The 13669-nt window shown below is 39.0% G+C and overlaps 1 protein-coding gene across 3 annotated transcripts in view; it reads right to left on the bottom strand.

The window, feature by feature from the left end:
- Window positions 1-13449, bottom strand: part of tle2a (TLE family member 2, transcriptional corepressor a) — a 49956-nt gene extending 36507 nt beyond the window's left edge. The window contains exon 1 of one of the 3 annotated variants that reach the window (XM_007558749.2): window positions 12794-13449. In XM_007558749.2, coding sequence (XP_007558811.1) covers window positions 12794-12817 — 24 coding nt within the window. In that variant the 5' untranslated portion in view covers window positions 12818-13449. The remainder of the gene's footprint in view (window positions 1-12793) is intronic. The other 2 variants (XM_016674623.1, XM_016674624.1) reach the window with 2 other exon arrangements.
- Between the last annotated feature and the right edge of the window lie 220 nt (window positions 13450-13669).

Raw genomic sequence — 13669 nt, 5'->3', positions numbered from 1 at the left:
CAAGACTTTGATTTATTCTGTTCAAAGAAGCTAGCCATGGAGGCTAGAGTCTGGGTTGCATGTCTATCTATAGCTCCGTGTTCTCAAAAAAACCCAGTGCCATTTACTCTGCCCATACCAACCACAACTGGTTTCATCCAATGGACATTTCTCACCATGAAGAGACCGACACAAATACAATTCACGACTGAGTCATCACTGTGACTCAGTAATGACTCAGTAATGTCATTACTGAGTCATGACCTTAATCTAGCCTTGAGTTGGTAATTAGTACCAAATATGAAAGACCAGAAAAAAAAAAGGGAAAACTTAAAAATACTTTTGAAAAATTATTCATCTGGTCTAAAGTCCTTACTAAGTTATCAGAAAATGTGTTATATTAGGCACAGTTTTCTCTGGCTTTCTCTGGCTGCATGGATCAGATTTATAATGCAGACTCCTCCCCAACATATTGCTACAAAGTGACCAACTTGTTTCCATCATTTAAAGGACAAATTACTTAAAAAAATTCAGCTGCTTAGCAACCAACCAGATAATATCTTGTTCAATCAAAAGCAGAATGTTAATAAAGCACAACAATTAGCAAAACAGGCAAGGTCAATTGCTTGAAAACTGCTACTAAGTTAATTTATTCTAGGTTTTCTGTTATGTTTTAACATTATGACAAATATATCAACAGTCATAATTGGAGCATGTTAATCATTTATATTGTCAGCATCTATAATAATTTACAAGATCCTGAGGGTTAGCATACTGCTAGCACTACTTTTTAACTCATTCTTGTTTTCCAGAGTTTTGATCGGGCCTAAACCCGATTGTGTCTGAGCCCAATCCAACCCAACTACTTAACTTTGATTATAGGCCTCAAGCCTGAAATAAGCCCAGCATATTATTTTAATTAAGATTTTACTGCTTTTGTTTGTGTGATTGGTAGAAAGGAACCGAGTGTAGCAGCATGCGTGCTGTGCAGTGAACACCGCTTTTTGGAGTCTAATTAACCTTCTGTGCTTGAAAACATTACAGGTTGCTCCAGAAAACTGAGAAATTAAACAGCAGCAGCTTTTAAAAACTTGGTCATGAGCATGCCATGTGGGCACTCTGAAAGTCTAAACTGGTCCTCCTCTGAGAAAGATGTGAGAACTTGTGGTTAAACAAACTCTTGTTTGAACCCATCTTAAAATGAACAGGTGGGCTGGTTTACCTGCGAGTTGAATCGTGGACAATGGGGAAAATAAAAAAAAATAAAAAATAGCACACTTAAACACACACAATATACTTATTTTGGCCACAATGCATTTATGAGAAATGGTACCGGATTAGAAAAGTAGAACTGGCAGTTTCAGAGTGATGGTAGAGCACATGTAGAAAACCAACAGCCTCTAAAGTGATTAAAAGGTAATGGAGCAGGAAAAGCTGATTCCAGTGTAATACTGAGCAAGTCTATGGAAAACTGAAAAAGCAAAGAGAAAATGCAAAACCGCTAGACTTCATAGTTCTACGACTGCAGGCCAAAACAGGCGAGAGCATCATATCTTTAGACCATCACTTATCTCTAAACCTGGGCTTAATTTCCTCACCGAGTTCAAATTAAACCTATAATTTCTGTCAAGAAGGGTTTTTAAACTGGCTACCAATAATCTATGACACTTTCTATGTGTTTATGTTTACTTTATAATTTATAGTGTCCTGAAAAGTGCTAATTGTACCCGTCTTTTAAAGTTTGCATAGATCGGAGAACACACATGCATTAAATGAAACTAAGTTAAAAGAAAAAAAAAAAAAAAGTTGAGGGACCTTCTTGGAGTACATCAAAGTGTGATTGTGTTAAAACTGAAAACAAAGACTCAAAACATTTTCAACAATTTGACCACATGCATAAAATTATAAAAAGGTACCATTACCCGCGTGACATTCCCTGAATAAAATCAGTATGTTTTCATTTAAGCTCCCTCTGATTGCACCACAAGAACCAAACCACCATGAGCTCACATCCTTGGTTTAAACCCCCCACCCTCAAAACATGTGCACACAAACACATTCATTTCTACGACAACACACCCACATGTGCTCACTCCTGACAATAAGTGGATCTGTGCATAGTGCAGTATTCCACAAGTATTTATGAGCACACATGCAGTTTATTGCAATCAGACATGCCCAGAGTGTTCATCTGTCAGCTCAATCATACTATTCAGTTTCCTTATTAGAAAAAAAAGAGCCAGCATTGTTTTGATTTATTGCAGCCATTATTTTGTTTATTTAAAAGCATCTTTTGGAGATTAAAAATCACAGAATTGTAATTCATGACAGGAGCAATCCATTTTTTTTTATTTCAAGCTGTAAACATGCAAGTGATCTAATGCACCTCAAATAATACCACATTGCATCTCAAAATGGAAGAGGGATTCATCACGCTTCTTCGAGTGTCAGTCTAAAATAAATATTTCTTCAAAGATCTTTTTTGTGTACTTTTACTGCTTTGTGTACAATTACAGACTTTTATTGATCATACTAAAAGATGGGGGATGAATGATTGAAACAGGAAAAGCTAAAGCCAAGAGACCAAAATGGCCAAGTGTTAAAGCATTGCATGCATGTTAAACCTTACACCACTTCGAAGCAATGCCGAGAAGCAAGAAATTTGTTTAATTTTGTTATAAACCAGTGCAGAATGGATCTTTGAAAAATAGATTAGTTAATAGTTAGGAACTGAAGTGGTTCATAAAAAACAACTGTGACAGAGGTCGACAAATTAAAGGCTGATGACATTACATGGGGATAAAAGACAGACCAATGAACCCCACATAGCGGTCATTTCTTACAAGCACAGCAACAAAGACTCATTATGCTGCGTTATTTGTTGGAATTTTACATTTCTGAGCCAGGTTATGCAGACATGGGTTGAAATATAATACATGTATAATCACTGTTGCCTTACTCCTGATCAGATTTGTCTCCGGTCGACAAGAAAGACTGTTCAAAACTGAAAGTACACATTCGAGGCTGACATTTCAACTTGGCGAAAGAGCAAATTTATGTGCAGCCGACTTCAGTAGATGCCAAGGCGGCTGTACGTATACAGCTACTCGAGTTTAATCCTTCGTCTGACATTGAACAGGTTTTTTAGAAATGATGGAAGCCCTTTGAGATTTTCAGCGTAAATGGGGACAGTTTGCATTATCTACAGCAGTGGTCCCCAACCTTTTTATTATGGCGGACCGGTCAAGACTTGGAAATTTTTCTGCGACCTAGGGGGGCAGCGGGGGGCGTGAACCGTAAGATAAGGCTTCTGCTTGTTGGTGTTCCCACTAAATCCTGAATATGCCCTATTTGGGTTGTCTTGGCTCTTTTATCGCAGCCTGTGGAGTTTTCCCTGACTGGGAACGAGAATACAACCTGTCGAATGTGACAGGTAGCCAATCAGAAAGTGCGGTGACGTAAGAACAGAGGGGAATCCCAAACAGCTGACATAACACGCAACTGAGGGTCCGGTGGATATCGGAGATATGTGGAAATGTTTATTATTATATGTAAAGGTCATTATTATATATGTTTATTCAGTTAAAAATGTTAACTATGAAAAAACAGTCACCTCAAAATCATAGTGCAGCAAATAGAGCGGCTGTTCCCGTCGTCTTTTATCCACCGCCTTTTCCTTTTGTTACGTCTTTTTATCTCTTAAAATGACTCCACAAACTGTCACTATTGCTTCTACATCGTCATCCGTGTTTGGTCATTCTAAATTCCCGGATGCTATGTTGGAATCGCGATGTTCGTGACTGGAATCGTTTCGTGTTGCTCCTGTCGTGTGGCTGGACACAAGAACCGATCAAACCTGTTGTACTTTTATCAGCTCTGTGGTCACAGAGGTTTGGAGAATCGGCCGACAATCCTTAAATGTTGCCGTCTAAACCAGACTTAAGACTCACAAGCTCTACTCATCTCCTCTCGACCACTGCCCAAACGCTCTCTGACTCTGGTCGCTATGGTAACGTTTACATATCCCTTCAAAATAAGATACAGATGCGCCACAAAAACAAGCATTTTACTTTCGTGAAAATTTTAACTCACGATAATGACTAACGGGAGCCCTGAGCTTGTTTCTCTGCAACGAGACGGTCCCACCTGGGAGTGATGGGAGACAATAACACCCAAAGTGTTGCTTATATCCACAGCCTGCTTGATCTCTACGTGGCGAAGCAGTTTGAAGCTTCATTGCCTCATTAGCAGCCGGTCGCCACATGTTACGCAGAGCGGCCTGTAATGTGGGAATCACCTACCGGTTCGGATAAATCCATCCTTCTGACTCTTCTCTGGGCCTTTTCCCCTTCGCAAAGAAACCTTCCAAAGACATCTGATCCGTTTCTTACTCATTTTGCCGCTTGTGGGCTAAATGTTGGCGCTCAAGTAACCGAGAGAATCCGGTTAAAGGATTTTCAAAATAAAAGATCCTCCAGTCTCAAATAATACATAAAACGGAAATATTTAATTATTTCTTACGCGGCCCGGTACCAATTGGTCCACGGACCGGTACCAGTCCACGGACCTGGGGTTGGGGACCACAGACCAAAAGGATGTACACAAAGACTGAAATGTTCAGCTAGATGCTGCATATAAAGGAAAACAAAATTAAATACAACCGTTCAAAACATAAACTCCTACATTATTTTGCCTGCTTTAATTCAGTGAAACTAGTTAAAATGAAATTATGGGTGTAAAGGGCAAGAAAACTAATTTGGACACAGTTAAGTATCGTTCACAAATGGAAGTTGGAATTTAGTAAAATCTGTTTTGGCAGACAGCAGCCTTACAAAAAAATAAGATTGCAAATGGCCCATAAATCTAAACCACAGTATCACATCTTGTCCTCTTGAACAGTCTAGTAATCATATTTAATGGATCCCCGACTTTTATGTTTACACCAGGACTGAGAGTTTGGCAATTTTTGAGATGCATTTTTTTTTTTTGGCTCGTTTTACATTTGTTTTGTGATGCAAAAAATGAAAAAAGAAAGAAAAGAAAAAAACTTAGAACCTATTCTATTATACAGTTTAAATGAAATTATGACCATTACATGCTTTTTAGAATCTTAACCAAGAGATAATTTTTTGTTTTGTGGCTCAAATTAAATTTGCAGTCATGCTTTCAGTAAAAGGCCATCAAACATAGGTACCACCATTTCAAAGTAATATTTTCTAAAGGGAGAAGGAATCATTTTCCAGAGATTTTATGAGAAATTCACTCAGAACTGACACCAAAGTGTGTGCAATTGAAGTGAAACAGTAATATAAGGATTCACTCAAGATATATAAAGCCTTTTCTTCAGGACACAAAAGAAAAAGTCAAACTTGTTTTATTTTACTCAAACAATCTGATGCACAAATTAACTAAGGTAAGACAGAGAGCCAAAAAAGATCAGCAGGATTTACTTTGAAAGCACCACAGAGGTCAACAAACTTATTCTCAGTTTTTCCTGAAGTTGTAGGTCAGTTGGCTCAGCCTTAAAGTCAAGTCCCAAATGCTGCCAAATTAAGGTCCGTTTCCTTTGACTGGACCAAATTTTTCTCTCACTCAGCTGAACAGATGATTTGATGCTGCCTCCCTTCTGATGGTTGAACCCATTAGTCCAACCACTAATTACATTGCTTACCCACAGAGTTGAACATCAGAGTAAACACCCACCAATCTCTCCCTCTCTCTCTTTTCCATCAAACAATCAACGAGAACGCAGTGACAAAAGTTGTGTAAAGAAAGGAAAAGTAACTTTAATGCACATAAATCCATTGCTGAGACCATGTATCTTGACTTTCCTTAAAAGTATTAAAATTTAGCCTCAAAATATACAAACTAGGACTGTTACTCAGTGCCAGTCATTGTAATTGTTAGACCAGCACACAAACCTCATGTCTTCACCTCCCCCACCGTACATCAAGTAGCCATCAGCTTGGCCTGCTGCCGAAGAAATTTGCCTGTAACCTCCCAATGATTACTTCACATTGACGGTCTGTGAGGCACCTGTTTCATTAATGCCACACATCTTTTCTTTTTCAGCACCCTTCCGCCCCCCGACCCCCTTTCATACCTCTCTTCTTCCTCCCACACGCCTCGTTATTCAAATTTCCCTGCTGTCAGCCCGCATTAGCAAAGCACTACGATTTGTCAGCTGCCTTAATTGCTGGAGGTGCCTTCTCTTATTAGGCAACACCCCCTTAGCTCGTTTGTTCCTTCCATGAAAACACGCGTCTGGAGAAGCTTGTGTACACCTTCAGATTCTTTTTTTTTTCCCCCTTTCATTTCCCTTGGCCTTTTCTATCCCTCTCCTAATTGCCGGCTGACCGAAGTGGGCAGGCTGCTGATCGATAACTGCACTCTCACCACTGGACAACAGTGGGGATAAAGAGCTAAAAGCATGCGAGGACCAGGATAAGGGAGGTTTGATTTCTGCTGGTACTAATGTTTGAGATTCATATTAGTCACTTACAGCCACAATGCCTCTCATGAGTGTGATCTGACTTGACTTTGTCGGTGTTGGATCACTAAGCTATTAGAACAACAAAAAATTTGATGTCCAAAGAGAATGTAAAAGTTGGGTTTGTAGAGGTGCATATTATACTGAATTGCAAGGGCCATCACTATATCTATATCTACAGTACTCCAATCACAGATTACTTCTATGCAATATTTGGTAGGGTGATAAAAGGCCATGTTCACACAGCAGGTCTTTATGTGCAATTCCAATTTTTCGATGAAATCCAATCTCTTTTATTCTTTGCCTTGGTTGTTCATACTACTAATTAAGTGAAACCGCAATCAGACTTCTGTGTGAACAGTTTACGACTCCAGAGCAAACCATACGAGCAGAAGAAGAATGCAGATGTCACACAGCAGCGCATTGGTTACAGAAGTAATAATGCATGCATAATTTTAAAAGTTGCTGAGCTACGGGAGCCGTGAGAATTGTCACAAGATCATAAAACAAAAGAAGTTAAGAAAAAAAAGTGAGCAAAACTAATATCAATGGCCATTTGTGGAACAGTGACTGCGACTTCTGCAGAGAAGTCTGTTTGGATGTGTAGTCAGAACCAGCAGTGGTGGGATTGTGGATGCACTTCACCGACACAGACTTCTTTCATAATTTATTTCCATAACAATCACTGCCTTATTCAGCCATTGTGTATGTCCAGATCTACAGTGACTGGTTTATTCTGGTGCAGAATTATGACTCACGTGTCAAGTCAGTGACATAAAACCTGAATAAAATGCAACATGACCATTTAGACCTCAGGCGCTTTGAGAACAGAATCTAGTAGCATCAAGTTAGGAGGCATTATCTGTAAGTTTCTACACACACACACAAAAAAACTATTGCTGTGATTAAATCTTTAAAGTTTGCTGGATTACACAAAATATAATGAATGCAATTATGACATGCTGTTTGAAAATAATGGGTGTACTAAGATGATTTTATGAAGAGATTAGCTTTATTCTTAGAAGTACTAGTGTACTCTGACTGTATGTTTAGCCATACAGTCGGAGCCATAAAAAATTGCAAGGATTTCCATTGCATTTCCCTTAATGGAGGTATTTTTGAAATCAAAATAAAATGAAGGGATTATAACATTATGGTCTGAATCATTAGTTCTAAAATTTTCAACAGATTTTTTTTTACTCACCTCAAAGTAAAATTTGGAAAAAGCTCTGGGACAATTAGTTTCTTCACCAATTTGTACCATCGCTTAATCCCAACCCATTTCCATTTTGTGAAGCCATTTCCATGGTCATTCACTTAACCACATTCAGTGTACTTCTTAGTTTGATAAACTGTGGAAATAGATCATCCTAAAAAATGCACATATTTTTAATCTTTAGAAAACTTATATTTTATATCTATTACAGTTTGGCCTAAGTGACTCTGTTTGGCTATTCTATTTGTAATTTCTGTAATTATTTCAAATGGCAAAGGCATGTATTCACCAATGTTCAGATCAGGGACAATGATGTTGTCGTAAACCAAAAAAGAAAAAAAGAAAACATGTAGGTGTGCCATATTTTTTTACATATTAATACTGAAGAGAACTTGTCAAAAGGACAAATGGTAAATTTCATTGTCTGATTGCTACATCCTTAAATAAAAGCTATACATTCTCCTTCCCACACACACACACACGGTCCACTTAATAACAATGACTGCTGTATTCTACCTGCATTAGGTAGATAGTAGTTTGTATCAGCATGTTTTCTCTAAAAGCACTTTGTTTTAAGTATGCTGTGGATTGACTGATCTTTTGCTCCAGTATACTGGCAGATGTGCAATATTTATATACTAATCTGAGCCATTTCTTAGGAAAACATTTCAAGTAAGCATTTGTAGAGTACACTTAGGCTAAAAAAAAAAACCCACTTTTTTATTGTTTGTTTTGATCCATTTTTATTTAAAAAAGAGAAGAAAAGAAAAAGAAAAGAAAAAGGACTCAAGCTTCTTGTGAATTAAATATAAATGAAGGTCTGGCTTTTTTTATTAGATTTGTAGAGTGCCTTTAAGTAGTGCAGACATACCAACATTCATACCACTTACACACTTTCCAGTGTATAGTGGGAGCTTAATGGTACAGAACCATACTGCACTCAGCATTATGATGTCACTTCGTGATGGTAGGGATAATTTCAAGGTCAAGCGACCTGATTATAGTCACTTATTTGACACAGCATAACATTATGGAGAGTAGAGTTGAATCAATGCAAGGTCTGGGAAAAAGAACTACCCAAAACCTTTTCACAGTTTTAGACAGGTAGTAAGTGACAAAAACATCACAGAATGCAAACAGGAGGGTTCCACTCCCAGGTTCAGAGGAAAATGTAAATACATATTCCAGTAAAATATTGGGTTAAATTGCAATGATGCCACAATTGTAGAAAATGGTTTCCATTTCTTTTGAATTTTTTGAGCATTTATATATGGTCACACAAAAAATGCAAAAGGGGATTGTTTACAACTTATGTTTGGGTTGTCCTTTTCCAGCTACAACACCAATCTCTGTCTATTAGAAATGGCTACATGATAACCAGGAAAACATTTATTTGTGATGCCATTTCTGCAAATATGAACAATTAAGCCACTTTTTTCAAACCCTTTTCCTTCATCACAATTGGCCTATGCTTTAGCATGTCGGCCAATGAAAAGACATCAAATGTGGGCATCGAGGGTCATGAAAGTCCATTCAATGGGTCAGATGTAGTACCGGTAGGATTTGGAAATCTGGCACTTATAATATTCCAATAAATATTGCATCCCAGCAGTTGTTTTCGATTAGTGTGTGGCATATACTAATGCAATGACAGCTGGATTCAATTTCTTGTACAGCAATATTATAACGCGTTTGTTCTGAGGTAATGTACTAAAAACCATTTTAACCAGTGCCTAATGAAAACCTGAGACTGCACTTATAATTGTGATCTGCAACGTCTTCTCTGTACTGTCGATTTCAAGGTAAATCCCTTGGGGTGCTATAGGATGCTGCAGTTAGGGTTACCAAACTGGCACAAAAAATGTTTCTGCTTTTAACGCTGTTTTGCTGATTAATTCTGCCTGCATTTGTTGGGAAAGAATCTAAACCAGCACATCGAGCCAACCACATCCTACACCCAGTCCTTGCTCATCTGCTGCTTCTGGCATCAGACTGGATCCCAAAGTCATCTGAGAACATATAAAGATTTAAGAAATATTTTTGAAATGTTCTACATGGTACTTACCCTTTGGTATAATACATTATTTATTGTTAATGATATACAATAGTTTGTGTGTAAAACAAACAAAAAAAACAAAAGTTAGAATTTGGCTGTCTCTTACTTGGAAGAGTAATTACTCGCTAAAAAGATTCAACAACACAGTGTTCCTATAAAAAATATCAAGTTTCAACCAGACACCAGGAATCAGGAAGAGGTTCAGTTGTAAGGAGCTATAAAGATTAAGGTTAAATTACAGCCAGTTGTCTGTGACCACAAAGTCTCCTTCGGTCTTTAAAAAAAAAAAAATGCAACTAAAGACTGGATTAAAAACAAACCAATCCACTGCTGTAAGATTCTAGGACATGTGTGCTAAATATTTATGCAGTGCATGGGTCTAATTCTTTGAACCATTCAAACAGCCAGTGATGACAGGTTGCTGCCACCCTTGCGTTTGCAGAGATTAAACAGTTTGCCGGGTTGAGTGGCCCTTGACTGCGCAGCTCAGACGAGAGCTGCTGACGGCCGGAGCACATGTTAGCGTCGAGATCTGCGGCGGGCTGAAACGAAACATGGGGGGGCGCTGGTCAGAACGTCCCACCCAGACCCGCCGCAGTCTGCTCCGCTCACCCCGGGATGCCTGCCCATACATTAAGATGTGGTCTGGAGCTCTCACAGGAACACAGAGTGGAGAGGCTGGATGAGAGGGATCGGGTTTACAGTGCAAACCGCAGACCCACAGTCTGCCTCCTGTACTGCCTTCCTGCACTTAGCTGTACTAAATACACAGCTGTGTATTTTGCGTTTGTGTGTGCGCGTCCGGTGTTTCTGTATGGGCTGCATGTATGTGGGTAGAGGGGGGGGGGGGATTCAGAATGCTTTTATCAAGCAAAACTAAATGCAGGTGGGGGAAACAACAATTTAAAATGTATGATAGTTGAGTAATTCAATTCATTCATATGAACAAAAGCACCTTCTAGGTGTAGAACATATACTTAAAGTTAAGTCATAGTGAGCCTGTACTGATTTCAGCCAACAGGCATGAAACTCCAAACACTGTTGGGGGTAGGGTGGAGGGTGGCATGACTGAGGGATACAGAAGAGGGTTAGGCAAATGAGCATAGCTTAATTGATACTTCTCCCAGTCAGAGGACCAGCGTTTATGCATTTGAATCTGTTCAAAAAGCTCTCCACCTAAACTCCACTAAAGCAAATTAAGGCCATTGCAGCATGAAATTCTCTCTCCATCATAAAACAGCATGGGTAATTCATATATTTATTAATTTTAAGAGCTGTGTTACCAGCTGTTAAAAAAAGGAACCATGTGGGTTTAAAAATCAGATCAAGTTTCTCATGAGATGAGCAGATAATTTAAGAAAGTGTGGCAACAAGGCAAGACTGGTTTATCAACAGCTGCAGTGTCTAAACCATAAAAGATGTTTCCTCATATGCAGTTCTTCTCTGCTTTTATGGAGTACAGAGTATTCTCTCTCTTCTCTTCCTCACATGTGCCATCTTGTTGCATCACAAGACACATTTTGTTGTTTAAAAATGATTTCAGGCCTCTTATGGTGTAGACTAGAAACTAAAGAAGCAGCTCCCATCATTCTCATTAACGTAGCAGTGAGTTTGTCTGCCTAGTAGGTTGGCTACCTGAGTAAATAGTCTAAACAGCTTTTATCACTTTATTAAGCCCTCACTGCATATAAAAAGTAATTTTAGACAGAGATTCACCAAGAAATTGGTCTGAACCTCAAAATCCCAATCTTTTTATAAGGGTATGCACCAGACTATGTTGACAACAGTCTTCAGTGTAGAAGTTGTTACAGAGGGAAAAACCACAAACCTATGTAATCTCAGTACCAGAAAATACTGTCTGCATTTCCTGCATGTTGAGACATCCCTGCGACTGATTAAGACTATGAGAAAGTTAGAAACTTACAGCAGGTAACAGGAAACATGCATGCATTGTTTTATTCTTTTGACATTTTGATTAATGTCCATTATGGTGGATTTAGAAATGCTGACAGCCTTCTGAAAATCTCAGAGTTGGGAAAAGCATCTGCATTTTTTTTATTTTTTATATACACCATCAAGACTGCTGGAGTTTTTATTTTGTACTGCAGCCACACTAACTGTTATTCTAGGATTTACAATGTCAACTCTAATCATTTTTGCCTTTGTTTTTAAGTATTACTACAACTCTTGTCATGGCAACCAATCTCTCACATGGTATGTAGCTAGTACAACTAATAACCAATCATAGCTGGAAGGCTTATAAACAAATGTTTTGCCATTGTTACAGTTCTCAGAAAAATCAAAAGGTGCCAAAATCACTATGGGCAAACCAAAACTTTACAATTCAAAATTGAGATAGGAAATTGTTCAAAAATCTTAATCAGTGCATCTAAAAATAAGCATGTTTACTTGAAAACTTGAAATTTAGCAGGTAAGAATTTGGAAATCAAATTCAATAGTTATTTGGGGAGCATGAAGACATAATTCTTGTCTTTCTGTTTAGAAATAAAGCAGTTCGTTCAGATTTTTATTCACTGTCGCACTGAAACAACCTCACATCATATTTCGTGACATTATAGATGAAACAAGATAAGTTCATCTACAACTCCTGATGATGGGAAGCACATGCAGTTCGTGTTAACTGCACAACAGTGTGCAGATAGCCAGTAATGGGTTGCAAATTTTTGACCTGCTGCTGGCATCCAACAATCATGAGATCCACACACAAAGACAGTCAGGAAAGTTGGACCTTGTTTGAGGGGGTTGGGGGTGTTTCCCCCAACAAAACCACTTACAATCTACCTGACCTCCATAAGAAAACAATATATTCACTTACAAAATAAGTTGATTTGTTTGTTTTAAGTGTAATACTTTTCTCCACAGTATTTTTTTTTTTTATCTCTAAGAGAAAGTCCAACAGTTTTGACTTCCTGAGTCTTATAAGACTAACCAACAACTCGGGAGGGTGTGTAAATGTGTTGTATTTTCAGGCTAAAACACCATAACCCTCATTTAAACGTGTGGACTGCAACATAGTAGATAGCCTACTTACCGGTGGTCGGTTTTGAGGAAACATTGTAGCCGCCGACTTGCGTGTCTCCTGGTGCGTGTTTTGTTTAATTCCTCCTTCCTATTTTGTCTCCGTTTTCGGACCGAAAGCTTCGTCGAGAAACACACCAGCAAGCCAATGTACTGCTGTGACTCTCACAGAGGCATTTGGCCGGGTTTCAAAGATAATGGCAGAGCTAGTCTCGACTCGCTCCTTCCCCTGCTCAAGGCTCCTTTGTTCTGGGTTATATCTCCAGCCCTACGCCACGCCACGCCACGCCACGCCGAGCTCAACGCGCAATAAAGGACCGGGGAGAGGAGAGGAGAGAAACCCGGTCACAGGGAGCTGTCTTCCCAAGAACTCAGCTCCGCTTCCAACGATTCGGTGTTTATAATTGTCTCCTTCTTCGATATGTGTCTCCGTCTGAAGCATAAAGGCCAGGATGAGGGGGAGGCAGAGGGGGGATGCGGTTATAGCTTGTGGCTTCGTAGACGGACACACCACCAGCTCACTCAATACAGCCGCAGCCTCTTTTGTCTCCCTCGCTGGCCTGCTCTCTTTTCACACAATCCTCCCAGTGCCTCCACTTCTTCCACTCCCCCTACTCTGCTCTGATCTGATCCCAACCTCCATGGGACCTTGAATTTCAGTTGCCTGGAAAAAAAAAAAAGCCCAGGAAGCCTAAAAATACGTCTTCTCACACCCCTCTTAAATATGATTTTTTATTATTTTTCAATGTTTTAGGTTGTACTTATCAGTAAAGATAATTAATCAGCGCACGTACATGACGCTTTTCTCCAAATAGCCTGGTGATATTTGGTCTTGTTAGTGTTGCTACCCGGTTCAACCTCGTGCGAATATATAATTGAAAACATATTC

Source organism: Poecilia formosa, unplaced genomic scaffold (assembly GCF_000485575.1).
Source record: "Poecilia formosa unplaced genomic scaffold, Poecilia_formosa-5.1.2 Scaffold98, whole genome shotgun sequence".
In the NCBI taxonomy this organism is placed as follows: Eukaryota; Metazoa; Chordata; class Actinopteri; order Cyprinodontiformes; family Poeciliidae; genus Poecilia; species Poecilia formosa.
This window is presented reverse-complemented; position numbering and strand designations above follow the sequence as displayed.